Below are 17,341 nucleotides of genomic sequence, written 5' to 3'. Positions count from 1 at the left end.
GCAGCACTCCCATCCTCCACCAGAGGGCAGTCATGTTAGAGAGATGTGAGAAGGACTTTTAGGCTTAGGGTCATGTGACCACAAACGTTTCACAGCTGCAGCAGAAACAAAGTCCTCCCGTCTCTAGACCTCCAGACGGGAGCAGAACATGAAAACCACATCAATGATGACTTTATTTAAACAGGTGGAGAAACCGGAGATGAAGCGGCCTCCTGGCGTTGCCATGGAAACGTGTAAAGTCTGAGCGTCCTGACTGAACAGCTCCAGCTACACGGCTCTCTTCAAACAGCTCACAGTCTCTGCTTTAGCTCTGATATCTCTGTAGTCCTCGTAGGCACGGATGAATGATTGTCGCTCCGCCTGGATGAAGAACAAGGCTGTCCTTTACTGCCCTTCTCATTTATCTGGCATCGATTAGCTGGGGCTGCCTATGGACGCGCGTGAGCCTCGCTTGGATCAGACGGGATTGAGCCCACCTGAGAATCGTTCGTGGAGCGGGGAAACCTGGAGGGGAGCGCCAGGTCAATCCGAGGTTTATCAGGAGATCCCGATGTTCTAAACCCGCTTTCTGGAATCCCGCCCCGGTCTCCGGGTCAGGGTCCAGGTCAGGGTCAGGGTTTGTTCAGGTTACACACGCTGGACTCGACTGATGACTCCACAGGAGGAATAAGAGCTGATTCTGGCTTTAACATCTGCTGGGTGGTTTAATGAAGACGTCCAGGCTAAAGGAGAACCATCCTTTACTTCACAGCATGACTTAGAAAATGCAGTAATAATCATAATAATAATAGTAATAGTAATAATAATAACAATAATAATCATAATCATAATAATAGTAATAATCATCATCATCATCACATGAGCGCCGACTTCACTTCCTGGTCTTACCCCACCTCCCAGGTGGACTCAGACACACACACATTAATGCAGTTTGCACTTTAATTGGTGAACTTACAGGTGAACACATGACCTGGTGCCGAATGAACGTTTTTAACCGGAGTTTCCAGAACCACCAGAACCCGGGGTGTTGGGTCCAGACAGCTGGTGAGTCCTGGACTACGCTGGAGCAGCAGCTCCATCAGCGGCTGCTGGAGCTGCTGCCTGCTCCTCTCTCAGTCTACGTTTCAGAAGCTTCCTCTTCTTCTTCTCTTCCTTTTCTATTTCCGCAACCATTTCCAGGAACTTGGGGCTGCGCGGGTCGATGGCGGAACCGAAGCGCTCTTTGGCCTCGGCCAGCAACTTGGCCTTTCGAGCCTTCTCCTCCTTCAGCTTCTTTCTACTCTCCTTCTTCGCTTGGCGCCAGTCCTCGATCATCTTTGGCATCTTGGCCATGTTTGCTGCTATGAGCTTCTCTCTGGAAGGGAGATAAATGACACGTGTATGATTTCGACCAACACCGGTCCTGATGGAGCTTCACTGTAGCTCCTGGGATCTGGAACAATTCCAGGAAAACTGTTTGTTTGCTGTTTTAATAAACCACACGGTTTGTCAGAAGCTACTTGCTGCAAGCTAGACCTGCTGCAGATCCAGGAGGGACTAGAAAACCCTTCCTGGTCTGATGCGTCTGGATTTCAGGCGGGACTAGATGAGAAAAGAACCAATCAGGGAGCTGACTGCTGTTTAAACGAGCTGCTGGTACCGCTAAACAACGTGTGTGTCTAAGGAGAGAAGGTCCGAGCATTAGAAGAGTGTTGCTGGTTCCGCTGGTTTTAAAGGTGTTCTGGTGGTACCAGCGTGCAGGGCGTGGGTTGATGGAGCCATTGGTTTTGTGGCGCTGCTACGGCCGACGTTAATGACGGTGCTCGTCTGAAGCTCATCTTTGTCCATCATCCAGCTCCGTTCACGAGCGTGAGACGGAGACGCGTCTGCTTCCTGCATCAGCAGAACAGGAATTACCGTGAACGCAAGTCTTCCTCCACCTGTCTGATGTCTGATGTGGCGAACAGCTGCAGCGTGAACCCGGACACCAGCCCGCTCCAGCTGCAGGGAAGACTCGAGCTTTAGGTTTCAGAGGAACATGCTTACGTGCTACGATGTCATTTCCTGTCGTGTCTACAAGTATTACTGCAGTGAGAGTACTGTGCTGATTAGAACCACATCATGAAGTCAGGGTTTCCTAAAGGGGTTAATCATAAGTATGCTGTATAGATGCTATAAACACGTCACGTGTACGGTCTGTTCTTCATACACAGCAGACTAATAGTTAATGATCAGACGGACTCATTTATCTCATTCCTCGGAGACGACACCACTGTGGTGCTTTCCACTCGTTCCTGTCAGTAAAACAGTCACAGATGCACCTGATCCGGTGTGGGTTCTTATGGGCCATTCCCATCGGTACCGGGCCGACCCGGTACCGATGGGAATGGCCCATTAGTGGGTGTTTCCATCACAGATGCTAGAATTATTGCATCAGAAGAAAATTACGTTTATTTTAGTCCAAAACCCATTTTTATTGTGTTTGACTCCAACTCCGAGGCTGTCTTTAATCTGGACGCGTTTCCGGTGCTGAAAGCCACAAAACGGACATTATTATTATTATTTACTCCTTTATTAGTAAACAAGGCTTTCTAACACCGTCGCTGCTAACGCTACGGGTCGGGTCGGGTTCGGCTCGGACGGACTTACTTTGCTAGCCGCTTGGCCGTTTCCTCCGCGGCTTTAGCCTCGATGTTCTTCAGCATGACCTCTAACGGAGGATGCCACTGGCTCTCCTCGGCGACCATGTCCTCTAACTCCCGGTGAGACGGCCACAGAGACGCCGGGTCGACGCCCGAAGCGGAGCCGTAGCGACCGAACAGCTTCCGGTCGAAGCGAGCCGTCTTCTGCCACTCGGGGGTCTTCTCGTCGTCCTTATCGGGGATGTACGGGTCCCGGAGGTTCAGCCGGAGCGGCTTCGGGTTGTACCCGGCGCTCTGCAGCAAGGCGCCACACCGACAGGTCACCGGAACCGCGGCTTTAGATGACGTCAACGCCTTAAAAGTTCTTAGAAACACACCCGCTCGCTGGCTCAGCGCGGACGCCGCCATGTTTGCACAGAAAACCCGGATGTTTGTCTTCTTCGTTGACGTGATTGAAGCCGTCACGATGCTTTACCGCCACCTACTGGCCGTAAGTGCTCCTACAAATAAAAACCAATTCTCTGAAACAGTTCTTAGAAACTGAAACAAAACGTGAAAACTCTCATCCTGAATCCTTTTGAAGCAACTCGTTAGCGGTGTGACTAAACCGGTTCTACTAACTACTAACTAACCCTAACCCTAACTACTGCTGTCTACTAACTCGTCCTAACAGTGGCGGATTTAGAAACTCGGGGGCCCAAGGCAAACACAGACATGGGGCCCCCTTAAACTATATTTCCGACAGTCTTCCCTTTAACCGGATGTGTGTATCTCTCCCCTCTTCTGCCATGAGTTGTTTTCCCTTTTTATTAGTCCTCCTCCTCTTTCCTGTCTTTCTCTCCCTTTAAGCGCTTTCAGTATTTGCTCTGCTTTCTTCTTCCTAAATGACTGCCAAACACTTGCTGTGCACCTGTCTGTGCATCGAGCCTTAAAGGAATGGTCCATTGTGACATTAACAGAGGGGTGCCGGCAGTCATTGCTAGGGGGCCCCAGGCTACCGCCGACCTATGCCTAATGGTAAAACCGCCACTGCGTCCTAACCTGTCTCCCATAAAGACATGTCCCCATGGTCCTCACTGTCCTTCTCTGCTTTGAATTGTTCAGCAAATCAAACCTGAAGGAGCGTTATCGCCACCTGGCGGTCTAGAGCGTCATGACGTCATGGTGAAAAATGAATCTTCATTCCTTTCTCTTTAGTTTACACACCTGTTAGGATTAGGCACAAGCACTGATGGTTAACCCTGGTTTATTTGTTTGTTTACCTCTGTCCAATCTTCTTTTTTATTAAAGTCAAACCAGACGCTTGAATTAAAATCCTCGTTATTGGTGTATTTTTTGTCTGCTTTGAAAAAATTTAATCCATGTTTAGAAAATTTCCTCAATTACATTATTCTCAATGATTTTATTACAGTGATGTGTTAAACCTCCATGTACCTCTCTCAAGAGCATGGTGCTCGATCATGTGGGACCTCATGATGTCCACAGTGAAGCTTCACGACATCCTCCGAGCGCTGATTAAGAGCTGCCAGAACCTTTCTCCTGCTGTTGTCAGCACCGCGGGGTCGGACATCAACATCAGCTAATTCAGAAAGTCTGTGATGTCATTCAATAAAAAAATGTCCTCCTGCAAACAAATGTTGTAAACGTTGAAAAGGTCAGCGTTCTGCCCGAACCCTGATCTTTGCAGCACTAGACTTCTCCCTGACTGGTGAGGACTTCGTGCTCCTGCAGGTCAGCAGCTCCAAAACAGCTGATTGCCAAGTTGTGAAACTTCAAGAAAGCCATATTTATGCTTGTTTAGCGTCTGGCCCACACTGGAGCCGGTCCTGTGCAATAACTACAACACCCACACTCTTCTGACCTGGACTAGATCATTCTGCACTACTAGCAAAACCAACTCGGAGAAAGCCTTACGCTAAAGGTTATTTAATCCCTTTACATGCGTGTTGACCACAGTAGAGCCATGCCGTTGTTATTTATTACCTGTTCTTGCGTAATTAAACCTTCAGTTTTGGTCAGTTGTCTTCACAGAAGACGCCAAACATCTGACCCAGCATTCTGCAGAGCTGTGATGCCTTCATTGAGGGCAGATGCCACCAACGCCAGGACCTTCTCATTCTCCTCCCTTCTACGTTTTATGGTTTCTAACGTAGAAAGTCATCCTGTTGTAGGTATTCCTTGCCTTTGTTGTGGGAATACGATGACTTTTCAAACGTTCACTCCATTTTTTTTGCTCGGTTCTCAGTTCCTTCCAGTGTGTTTAAAAGACTTGTTGGTTAGGATCGCGTCACGCGCCACAGCGCATCTGAACTGTGTTGCAGTTTTGTATCTACAGCTGTTTGAGGGCGGTCCAGATGCAGAAAACCGGCTGAAATCTGGCTTCCTGGAAGTTTCACAAACTGTTTTATGCAATCTGCTATTAGCCTGGATAATCCGGGCAGGTGTGAAGAGTGCAGGTGTAGCAGATTAAAGCCCTTTAAGGTGTAAAGGTTCATCCACCTCATGTGATCTGACCCCTCTGGTGTCTGACATCAGAGCCCTGTGGTGAGGTGAGAACTATGACGCAGCGCTGACCTGGACGTACCTGAGCAGGTGGGCTCTAGTCTGACATCTGTGATGCTTATTTCAGCACTCGGGGCTGCGGGCACGTGAAAACGTCTTTGGCAGAAAAGGATTTTTGTTTCAACCCCCCCAAGTTTCTCCCCCACTTCTGCTTTTGAGGAGGTGAAAGTAGAAGCGACGCTTTGGAGGGCAGCACGTTCCAGAGACAGATGCCACTGCTTTTGTTTGGTGGGAGCTTTCCACGTCGTTAAAGGTTTACGGTTCCCGCGGTGGGGGTGGGCGTGACGGAGACAGGAGCGATCTGCTGCCAGGATGGAGCTCAGGGATCGGGTCCACGTCAGTCACAGATGATGAGGAAGACGGGTCTATTTCTGAGTGAGCAGGTAGGAGGGCTGCGCTCAGATACGTGTAGTCATACAGAACACCTGGACGGGGATTCAGTTACCTGTCACAGCACTACCCTGTCTCTAATGGTCAATCTGATTGGCTTGGAGCGGTTTGTCTACTCTCAGGGCTGAGAGGGTTGGGTACACTCCATAGGCAGTGACTCAGCTCAGCAGCTGCAGGTACGGGGTCAGCATACCTGCGCCACAGCGTAGATTAGTGCCACCACCGTTCCCGTGGTGGTGCTCATCACCAGAAGCACGCAGCTTCATTCGTGGTTTTAGTTGTTCTGGAACACGAGCACGGCTTCCTTCTCGCGAGCCCCGTCCCCTTAAATCAGCCTGGAACAAATAAAATGACTGTGTCCAAAACTAAAACACCTTTTCAGTGAAATGTGTCTCAAGTGTTACCAGAAACGCAGGGTCTGAACAGCGGTAGGACTTAGGACCATCCTCTCCTTCACGCAGGTGATGGAAAATCTAGAATCTGCTGCAAAAGTTCGTTTATCAAACCTGAAAGGGAAGTGCAGATCCAGGTTTCACCTTTCTTAGCATCCGTGTAAAGTCCTCTGACCCAGAAAGGCGCTGTACAAGTGCGGTCATTCATCATGATGGTGAAGCTGACAGCTGATGAAACCCTGATGGCCATCTGCCCTCCGGTGGAGGAGCTCGGTACTGCACACAACACGTGCCTGTTTGATCACGGCTGGGAGCCAAGTCCCAAATAACACCAGTAGGGTCTTTTAGTGCCGGTCTCCCAGTTAAAGTTTAAATATAAATCCTCCTTAACTGGTCTCACCAGAGATCCTCATCTGTGCCCCAGACAAGCTGGTTCCCAGAGTCAGAGACTCTCTTGGTCAGCTTGCTTCCCACACCAAACCTTCCGTCAGGAATCTTGGCGTGACCTTTGACCCAGCTCTCACCCTGGATTCTCATGTCAGTTCTCTTGTTGGCTCTTCCTTCTTCCATCTCAGGAACGTTGCTAAGCTGAGTCCCATTCTGTCCCGCTCTGAACTTGAGACAGTTCTCCACACCTTCATCTCCTCACGCTTAGACTACTGTAACTCTCTTTTCACGTGTCTGAGCAGAACCTCCCTGAACCGTCTACAGGTGGTTCAGAACGCCTGTGCTCGGCTTCTGACCAAGTCCTCCAAACACACCCACATCACCCCGCTTCTCCTCCAGCTTCACTGGCTGCCAGTCAACTTCAGGGTTCATTTCAAGATCCTGGTTCTGGTCTATAGGGCCTTACATGGACAAGCACCATCTTACATTGGTGATCTTCTTAGTCCCTACACCCCCAGCAGGTCCCTGAGGTCCAGTGATCAAAGCCTACTGGTTGTGCAGCACCAGGCTAAAGGTCAAAGGTGACAGATCATCTGCTGCTGTGGCCCCCAGACTCTGGACCTCTCTCCCCAAACTATTGGTTTGGTGGGCCAGTAACAGCACTCTGCTGGATGAGCGGGAAGATGCGACTGAGGAGAAAAGAAAGATTGCAACTTAGAATCAAGAGCAGAGTCGTGGCCATGCAGACTATATAGTCACATGTTTAGGATGGCTGCCAGGCTAGCTGTGAAGAGCATTTGAAGCAAAATGGCAGAAACAGTTCCAGACTGCAGCGCTGGTAAAACTGCTCATGTGACAGGGATTTAGTCACAAACATCACAAACTCGTTTAAAAGAGATGCAACGTGTCCTCTTTACTGTAAAAACATTCATCAAGACAGTTTCACAGATCAGTCTAAAACATTAACGATGAAACTGTAACTGCCAGATATTTTTTCTGGTTCAGAGTTTAGTTCCCAAACCTCAGAATCAGAAGGGTTTTGTTGCCGTATGTGTGAGGAATCACATCAGGAAACGGCTTTGGTACTTGGTGCAGGAAAAAGATAAAAGAGATGAGCAAATATAGCTGTGAAAGGAAGAATTAGTGGATGCCACCGTGTCGTATGAGTCCAACCCAAGACATGCAGAATCAACCACAACACAGAGAGGTGATAAAAAAAAATAAAGTTATTCATTCAAACAAACGGGAACTAAAGGCGCACTGGGAATTCCAGTGGACAGGAGCTGGGATCGCAGCGTCTAGGGGGAAGAGCAGAGTCAGGTGAGTCCTGGGAGGTGAGTCAGTAGATGACGAGAGCAGAGACTCACGGTGGACGGGAGATTCAGGAAGTGGGGGAGGTAATGAGCCGGGATGAGTCCAGAGGGTGAGAGCGAGAATGGCAAGAGAGCGGGTCGGTGAGGTAGGATGAAAGACGTGGCAGAGAGATCCAGGGGGTTCTGGAGTAGTGGAGTGATATCCAGGATGCAGACCTGAGGCAGGTAAACAATACACACAGTCACAATGGAATCCTAGAGACTAGTCGAGTAGCTGGAATCTACCAAACAGCAGCAATCATCCGGCGTCGAGCTGTGTTCTCCATCCTCCTTCAATGCCAGACCCGCTGATTGCTGATCCGGCACAGCTGGAGCCTCGGCTTCTCCCTCTCCTGAAACACACTCAAAGCTGGATTGTTACGAGGAGCACTCACCCCGACTCATGACACACCGTTGGTCCGTGAGATGCCTGCCTGATTGTTGATAACCACTAACTTTACCTCCACAGAACTTCTAAACCTCGGAAATGTGTTCATGCTGTTTCCAAGATGGCTGAATGTGTCCGTGTCCCAGTTTGTCCAAGAAACAAATCATTTTTCTTCATGAACACGCTCGCTCTCAAACGAGCCAAGGTTTGCTTGTGCCCTTCCTTTGAAGCGGTTTGCCAAGCCAGCATTGATTTTTGTTGACAAAAATGATAAATTCATAATGAACCTCTTTTGTTGGCTTTAACAATGACGGGTCTTTTGGCACAGATGATTCCATTCATCAGCGTATTTCCAGAGAGGAGAATATACATGAAACGGAGCCCATCTCCGTTTCCTGGTGATGATGGTGCATTGTGTCTGTGCTGTGGAGAGGGGGTGTAACCGGCACCACGCCGGTGATAAATTAGCTTTCTGTGGGAACCTCACCCTGACATAAATGATCTGAAGAAGGAACAAAGATTCTTTTATTTACTGGTTAAACATCCAACGTACAGAATTTCTATTAGATTATTTTAAATGTGTAGTTAACACCGTGGTGTCTGCTGAGAGTGCACACACACACACACACACACACACACACACACACACACACACACACCAAGATAAACTTATCCCAATCGAGTTCCTCAAGTGTAAGCAGCTTTATAAAGAACAGGGAGGGGGATTAGATGTGCTTATGATTAGTAGCAGAGGATTTTAGAGCCGTCAGGCTGAAGAAGGAGGCCTACAGGGCGTGGCTGGTCTGTGGGTCTCCGGAGGCAGCAGACAGGTACCGGATAGCCAAGCGGGGTGCAGCAGTGGCAGTTGCCGAGGCAAAATCTCGGGCGTGGGAGGAGTTTGGTGAGGCCATGGAGAAAGACTATCGATCGGCTCCAAAGAGGTTCTGGCAAACTGTCCGGCGCCTCAGGAGAGGAAGGCAGCAACTCGCTCACACTGTTTACAGTGGGGATGGGGAGCTGCTGACGTCAACTGAGGCTATAGTCGGACGGTGGAAGGAATACTTTGAGGAGCTCCTCAATCCCACCAATGCGCATTCCGAGGAGGAACCAGAGCTGGGAGGCCTGGGGATGGACTGTCCGATCTCGGGGGCAGAAGTTGCTGAGGTAGTCAAACAACTACACAGCGGCGGAGCCCCGGGGGCGGATGAGGTTCGTCCTGGGTATCTCAAGGCTATGGATGTTGTAGGGCTGTCATGGTTGACACGTCTCTACAACATTGCGTGGTCATCGGAGGCAGTTCCTAGGGAGTGGCAGACCGGGGTGGTGGTCCCCATCTTTAAGAAGGGTGACCTGAGGGTGTGTTCCAACTATAGGGGGATCACACTCCTCAGCCTCCCTGGAAAGGTCTACTCCAAGGTACTGGAGAGGAGGGTCCGATCGATAGTTGAATCTCAGATAGAGGAGGAGCAATGTGGTTTTCGTCCTGGCCGTGGAACTGTGGACCAGCTCTATACCCTTGCAAGGGTGATGGAGGGGGCATGGGAGTTTGCCCAACCAATCCACATGTGCTTTGTGGATTTGGAGAAGGCTTATGACCGTGTCCCCAGGGGCACCCTGTGGGGGACGCTCCAGGAGTATGGGGTGGGTGGCTTTCTGTTAAGGGCCATTCAGTCCCTTTACCAGAGGAGCGTGAGTTTGGTCCACATAGCCGGTAGTAAGTCGGACCTGTTCCCAGTGAGGGTTGGACTCCGCCAGGGCTGCCCTTTGTCACCGGTTCTGTTCATCACTTTTATGGACAGAATTTCTAGACGCAGCCGTGGTGTGGAGTGTGTCGAGTTTGGTGGCAGGAGAATCTCGTCTCTGCTTTTTGCAGATGATGTGGTCCTCCTAGCTTCATCCAGCTCTGACCTTCAGCTCTTGCTGGGTAGGTTCGCGGCCGAATGTGAAGCGGCTGGGATGAGGATCAGCACCTCCAAATCTGAGACCATGGTTCTCGACCGGAAAAGGGTGGCTTGCCACCTCCGGGTCGGGGGAGAGGTTCTACCTCAAGTGGAGGAGTTTAAGTATCTCGGGGTCTTGTTCACGAGTGAGGGTAGGAGGGATCGGGAGATCGACAGGCGGATTGGTTCGGCATCTGCAGTGATGCGGACGCTGAGCCGATCTGTCGTGGGGAAGAGGGAGCTGAGCCAGAAAGCCAGGCTCTCGATTTACCGGTCGATCTACGTCCCAATCCTCACCTATGGTCATGAGCTTTGGGTAATGACCGAAAGAACGAGATCGCGGATACAAGCGGCCGAAATGAGTTTCCTCCGTAGGGTGGCTGGGCTCAGCCTTAGAGATAGGGTGAGGAGCTCGGACATTCGGGAGGGACTCGGAGTAGAACCGCTGCTCCTCCGGATCGAAAGGAGCCAGTTGAGGTGGTTTGGGCATCTGGTCAGGATGCCTCCTGGACGCCTCCCTGGGGAGGTGTTTCGGGCATGTCCTGCCGGCAGAAGGCCCCCGGGTCGACCCAGGACACGTTGGAGAAGTTACATCTCCAATCTGGTCCGGGAACGCCTTGGGGTCCTGCCGGAGGAGCTGGTGGACAAGGCCGGGGAGAGGACGGCCTGGAGCTCCCTAGTTGGGATGCTGCCCCCGCGACCCGGACCCGGATAAGCGGAGGAAGACGACGAGAGACGAGAGGATTTTAGCACTGCTAATCTAATGCCGCTTAGCTAACACTGCTAAGCTAATGCTGGTTAGCCAACGCTGCATAGCTAATGCTGCTAACCTAATGCTGGTTAGCCAATGCTGCTTAACTAATTATGCTTAGCTAACAATTCTAAGCTAATGCTGGTTAGCTAACGCTGCTAAGCTAATCTAACTTTGGTTAGCTAACGCTGCTTAACTAATGATGCCTAGCTAACGCTGTTAAGCTAACGCTGCTAAACTAATGCTGCTGTTCTAATGCTACTAATGGTGCGCTCCAGCTGTCAATGGAAAACGTTTTTCCGAGATGAGTTATTAGGAAATGACACAATGAACTTGAGCTGTGAGCTCATAAGTTTCAGAGGACCACGAGATCTAGGGTTGCCAACCGTCCCTTGAAAAACGGAATCGTCCCGTATTTAGAAACACAAGTGCACGTCCCGTATTGAACTCAAAAGGGACGCACTTTGTCCCGTAATATAGTATGGATCAAAATTAGTCTGTAGTCTATTACCGGAATTAACGCTTTGTTTGAAAGCCAGCCCTTCGCCTGCTCTGTGACCAATGAACTGGCCGCATGCTTACACACGAATATGACGATACAGATTACCGCTTATTTCATTGGTCGAGGAACGGTCGCTTGGGGAGAAGATACCGGAAGAAAACAGACGACAGCAAACAGCACGGCCAACCGGGAAACTAACGCCGACACTGCTGTACAAGTCTCGGACGACAGTACCCCTCCGAGAAAGAAGAAAAAAGGCTTCAAAAATACAGGGAGGAATGGGAAAAGGAAAATTCCTGGCTGGAAAAACTGCGCGATAACACCTATAAAGCGCACTGCACCGTGTACCGGCGCAGTTTTTCCAAAGGGCATGGTGGACTCACTGACCTCAAGCAACATGCGTCTAGTAGTAGCCACATGAAAAACATAAAGGACGTGAAATTACGGGGAACCCTCGATCAGTTTGTCGTCCACAAGGCCACGGCAGAAGCAGATATGGTAAGTAAACATTGCTTTTTTAAACCCTCTGGTTAAAGTGAAGGTATTTATATGAAGAAAAAAACCCACTGTGTTGGGGCTTGTTTACTATTATTTTTGTTGTCTGTTTCTGTTTTGTCATTAGTTTTTCTATTTTTTTTTAACTTGGGTGTTTAGTTTTGATGTAGCCTTGTCTTGGTTTATATGTTGTTTGGATGATTTTAAACTAAAAGGATGGATAAATACATAATAAATAAAGTGAACTATTGTATTGTATAAAAGCTATACAATGTAATAAATATACAATAAATGTTTTCCATTTATTTACCACTGTAAGTTTTCTATGTGGTGCTTATAACCCAGGTTTACTTCTTATCTCCATTGGCAGGTTAAACATCTCTATGGATGAGCTTTATGACGAGTGTGTCACTGCAACCAGCCTTCTGGAGCCCCTCACCAAAGGACCTCAGGAGAAGGAAAAGTGGCAGTCCAAGGGAACAGCAGAGAAGTGTATAGAAATTCTTCAGGCAGCTGACCTCTCCAACATCCAGCCTGTTGTATCGTTTGTACTCAGCATCCCATCTTCCACTGGATTGGCAGAGAGGATTTTCTCTCTCATGAAGAATAAGTGGACTGATGTGCGGAACAAATGTTCTACTGAAATAATTAGATGTGAGCTCATTGTCACTCTAAATTGTGACATGTTTTGCTCAGAGTTTTACTCTGCAGTACTGAAAGACAGACAACTCCTAAATGCAGCAAGATCTCAAAAGAAATACAAATGGAGAAAATAGTCTGTTTTCACATAATGTAGCATTGAGCTTTTGAGTTCATGAGTTTGGACTTTTTTTTTTTACTTCAACCGTAGGCTACAGTCAAGGCCTTTGAGGCACAAATATGTTTACAGCTTCTCCACAGACTTTCTGTTTGCACTTTTCTAATTGCACTCAATGTGCAGTTACAGCGTTGCTCTTTCTGTTGTTTTCTATTAATTTATACAATTTTAAGTTAAGCAGAACAGAGTTGTTTTAAAGAGAGTTATTTATATTCTAAAAAGTAAAGCATAACAGGCTACCGTTTAAGAAAGAGACCTACTTTTTTTTTGTCATTTTGCACAAAAAGTTGAGCATAACAGTTTTCTGTTTAAGAAAAATACCTTTGTTACTTATAATAATTTTGTAATTTCACGCCATAAATAAATGGCTAAATGATCATTTGTTTCCCATGTTTTCATATCACAAAGAATATGCATCTTCTTAAACCAACTTCAAGTCAAATAGTAAAAAAATAAAATCCTTTCACACCCACACACAAAACAGAGCAAAAAATCACCACGCTGGGAAGGGTGGCCTGGAGCGGCCGGCCCTGCCCGCGAGGTGTCCCTTATTTAATTTTCAGGGAGTTGGCAACCCTAACGCGATCCCAAATTTAGAGATGGCTGCGCCCGGTGCTACCAGGAAGTGGTTATCGTCTTTATTTTTTTAATCATTTATATGTTCTGTTTTCTTATTTTTGCTCTTTAACAGCACCGGTAAGTTGTTTATTGTTGTTATCAATAGTTGCGTTGCTGAAAAATGTAACGTTGTCGCCAGAGTTGGCCGGTGTTTATGATTTTTTCTTTTCTTGGCGTTTATATTTTTACTTTTGTTATGCAATGTTTCTGAGGTTGTGTGCGGAAACTGTCGAAGGGCGTGCGTGTCACGATTATTAAGATGCAGAGAGTACTTGCTTATATACTTGTTTTGGTTTAGTACTCAACAACACTGGTGGCATCCATTTTTATGAGTTGGAAGCTGGAATGCAAAACAAGCCTGTTACATCATTTCCTGCTTGAAAATTCTTGATTCTGAGGAGAACTGAAACGCACGATAAGCTAATGCTTCTTAGCTAATGCTGCTAAGCTAACGCTGCTAAACTACCGTCTGCAGAGTTTGGAGGTGGGTGATCGGATCATTCTCCATGGAGGTAGTAGGAAAGGTGTAGCTGTGGTTTTCTAACTGATGGATCCAGGTGGGATGGAGGCGACGGAGAGCCCAGGCTAGAGAACCAGTGCAGCCATCAGAGACCTTTTATTTCTGCTCAGTTTGCAGCAAAGAGCGCTGAGCAAATGACAATGGGGCCTCCCTCGTCTGCATCGCCTGAAGAGACAAACACTCCCCCAGGAATCGGCAGGTTTAAATCTAGAGTTGGCATCTGCTCCTGGTGCGTAGTGGCTGCAGATGCCCCCGGTAGTAAACAACGACATCATCCTACTCACGATGCATTCGTTTTTCTAGTTAGCGAGTGATGAAACACCTGTGTGAAACGAGCAGATTAGAGTCATAAAAAAGGTGCACTTGTCTGATTTGGTAATAATTTGTCAACAGCAACGATAACACCAGGAATGTTAAGCCATGATGAAGCTGGTGGTTCCTTCCCCCTCCCTGGGAGTCCTGGGGCCTTGCAGCCTGGCCCCGAACCCTAAAGCGATGATGAATGGGAGCAAACAGGCTGATGGAGGCTCTCTATCCGCTGGTGGCTGCTAATTTAAGGGGAGATCCATCAAACGTGGGCCTGGACTCAGAAGCACTCCCATAAAACAGAGCTGGGGTCCGGTGAAGATGAATGGAGGTAATTATCGGCTCTACCTGCCTCCGAGTGGCTTAGCGGTGATCCAGGACTGGTAACGGGCCGTACGGAGAGCAGATGTTTAAATCAACTCCTACTTTTACTGCTAGCGCTCGGCCGAGTCTGAAGGGTGATTATCTCACGTTATATTGTCGCAGCAGCATTGTTGTAATCATCGGACACAAAAGTGCATCACTGACTGCCTCTTTCTGCAAAGCGGCGCCAAATGATCTAATCACCAAGCTTTCTGAGCCGATATGGTCACGCTGTAAGCACCACCGCCATCAACAAGGCTATTACTGTTTGCATTTCCAGTTGGCGTAGTGGAAAATGTCTGCAGTTTGTATCACGTCTCTTCCCAGAGGCGCCAAACGTGCTGCCAAATGACCAGAACACTGAGCCCAGCAGAGCCCAGCAGAGCCCAGCAGAGCTCAGCAGAGCCCAGCAGAGCCGTCGGAGAGACGGACAGTTTTATTTTTATTTTCAGAGCCACCGTCAGTCTCCCACTTCAGTCCATTAAGGAGTACAGCAGACCTCCCACCACCAGTAGATCAGTAGAACCGAACTGTCTGAGAAGTCCAAATGAAGAAAAGATGTTGGTTTGTGAGGATCTGTCACCGCTTTGGTCAGATTAAAAACACAGGATCTGCAGCAAAATCCAATCCGGGCCGCTGTAATCCAGCCCCGGTCCCGTCAGCACGTGGCATCTGGAGACCCGGTCTGGTGACGTAACCGCGCAACAACATCCTGTAGTCGGCCATTTTCACTCATGGGAGCTGCGGGGCTGCATGGTGTGTGTGTAGAACATGTGTGTGTGTGTGTGTATGTGTGTGTGTGTGCATGTGTGTGTGTGTGTGTGTGTGTAGAACGTGTGTGTGTGTGTGTGTATGTGTGTGTGTGTGTGTGTGTGTGTGTGTGTATGTGTGTGTGTAGAACGTGTGTGTGTGCGTGTATGTGTGTGAGTGTGTGTGAGTGTGTGTGTGTGTGTGTGTGTGCGTGTGTGTGCGTGTGTGTGTGTGTGTGTGTGTGTGTGTGTGTGCGCGTGTGTGTGTGTGTGTGTGTATGTGTGTGTGTAGAACGTGTGTGTGCGTGTGTGTGCGTGTGTGTGCGTGCGTGTGTGTGTGTGTGCGTGTGCGCGCGTGTGTGTGTGCGTGTGTGTGTGTGTGTGCGAGAGCTCTCCTTCCACAGAGGCTGACTGCTAAAACATCGGTTTGTTGCAGAGACGCCTGCAGACGGGTTGGAGAAACGAGTCGGCTTCATTGTTGAAAATCAGAAATCTTATTCTTTCCCAAAATTCTTCTTTATTTCTAATAATCAGTCTGGATCCAATGAAGTCTGTGGATCCCTGGGAAGGAATTCTAACTGACGTTCTTTTTCCCACACTGACAACTTGGCAGCGTGAGGGAAGATTAGCCTAAAAGCATCTGAAGCTTAATCTGTAAAACAAACCAAACTGCTATAACGGCGTTCTGACTCCAGGGAAACGGTTTACTGCCCTTCACAATAAAAGTCTCTGACTGTCGACGGCTTTTCCGTTGATTGCTGGTGAACCATCAGTCCTCCGTTACGTTAATCTGTGTGTCTGCTTCATTTTCACCGTCTCTCTAAAGGAAACTTCTCCAGCTTCACAGCTAACAAAGTCAGCTACTGGAATAACTCCGGTCTAAAATAAGCAGGTAAACATTTTTAAATCACATCGAATCGCTGCAGATGTTGTTTCCAGTGAGTCTCGGTTCCACCTCCATCAGAAACATCTGGATATTTCTGCCTCTTTAACCGTGAAACACGAGCATCTCCAGTGTAAATGATGTAAATGTTCCTAAAATAACAGTTACCTCCTATTAACCCGAGGAGAGAGTCGGACTCTGGCTTGCATTACATTAACAACCAGACCGTTCCAAACTGAACACAAATACTTCCATTTGAGTACTTGTTGATCCTGAGTACCATCATGAGTACTACTGAGTATGTCATTATACTGCCTAAATACAAGGTTACATGTTTTACTGTCGTCCGACACAGAACCGCTCTTAGTTCCTGAGTAACTCTGAAGCTTTGCAGTGAAGAGCCACACCTGCTGATTTTAACAGAAACTAACTACGACCCACCGCTACACACGCTTCTTCAGATTAGACGTAGAGGAGAGAGCTGGATCTGTGCCAGCTCTTTTCTGCTACTTGTTCAGATCCGTCGTTGTGACGTTATGAAGACCATAAGGGTGGGGCTTCAGCTCCTCCAGAGGATGGGCCAGACGCCATGGTGGGAAGGTCAGAAAGGAGAAGAGAGTCAGAAAAGCCAAAAACATGGCCGACGTCGCTCAGGAGCTGGAGAAAGTACAAAACAGACCCGTACCCAACCCCGACCTGGAACCCGACCCGGACCCCGACCACCAACCAGACCCTGACCCGGACCCAGACCATGACCCGGACCCGGACCCTGAATAGGGAAATGAAAAGTTTGAAAGACAAAAACAAAATGCTGATCAAAGTAAGCTCAAAGGAAAACGACAATAATAGTAATGCAGATTGGCTAGGATAAGTAACTTTACTCTGATTAGTGGATTAGTAATCCATTAGATTACGTGTAACTAAAACAGTGGTAGTGACATCATAGGCCAATGGCTGACAAACAGAAGCTATGTCATGGGCAGTTACCTTAGTTCACCTGGAAACTCCTCCCCGCAGACGTAGCTCCTCCTACCCGGCTGCTGGGATCTAAATAAACAAACAAACAAACAAACATTTGTGGCGTGTATTCCCTTTTTAGTGCCTCGTGCTGCTTACTGGATACGAGCATTACACTGATCCTGTCTGTTACAGGAACTCAATGCTCCCATCACACTGGTATCAGCTTTGGTAGTATCGGAGTAGTTTGATTAATACAAGTACACGTGCATGGTATCGGCCCGATACCTCACGCTGATACCAGTATAAGGTATCGGCCCGATACCTCATGCTGATACCAGTATAAGG

The 17,341-nt window shown here is 48.3% G+C and overlaps 1 protein-coding gene and 2 long non-coding RNA genes across 3 annotated transcripts in view; 1 reads left to right on the top strand and 2 right to left on the bottom strand.

Moving 5' to 3' along the window:
* Positions 1-925: 925 nt before the first annotated feature.
* Positions 926-3,066, bottom strand: gadd45gip1 (growth arrest and DNA-damage-inducible, gamma interacting protein 1). Its single transcript, XM_015945157.3, has 2 exons — positions 2,629-3,066; positions 926-1,354 (listed from the first exon to the last, which is right to left on the bottom strand). Exons 1-2 carry the CDS (start codon positions 3,027-3,029, stop codon positions 1,057-1,059), a joined length of 699 nt encoding a protein of 232 aa, XP_015800643.1. The 5' UTR covers positions 3,030-3,066; the 3' UTR covers positions 926-1,056.
* An 8,490-nt stretch (positions 3,067-11,556) lies between these two features.
* On the top strand, positions 11,557-12,371 carry LOC139062229 (uncharacterized). The gene is made up of 2 exons (XR_011515830.1): positions 11,557-11,783; positions 12,151-12,371. It is a non-coding gene; the product is annotated as an uncharacterized lncRNA (long non-coding RNA).
* A 4,309-nt stretch (positions 12,372-16,680) lies between these two features.
* The window catches only part of LOC139062231 (uncharacterized), a 2,286-nt gene continuing 1,625 nt past the window's right edge, over positions 16,681-17,341 (bottom strand). Inside the window, exons 2-3 of the long non-coding RNA XR_011515832.1 lie at positions 17,024-17,083; positions 16,681-16,805 (exon numbers count right to left, since the gene is read on the bottom strand). This is a non-coding gene — a long non-coding RNA (uncharacterized lncRNA). The remainder of the gene's footprint in view (positions 16,806-17,023; positions 17,084-17,341) is intronic.

The sequence above is a fragment of the Nothobranchius furzeri genome, chromosome 12, assembly GCF_043380555.1.
Source record: "Nothobranchius furzeri strain GRZ-AD chromosome 12, NfurGRZ-RIMD1, whole genome shotgun sequence".
NCBI lineage: Eukaryota > Metazoa > Chordata > Actinopteri > Cyprinodontiformes > Nothobranchiidae > Nothobranchius > Nothobranchius furzeri.
Note: the sequence above shows the minus strand (reverse complement) of the source record. Positions and strands in the feature narration are given on the sequence as shown.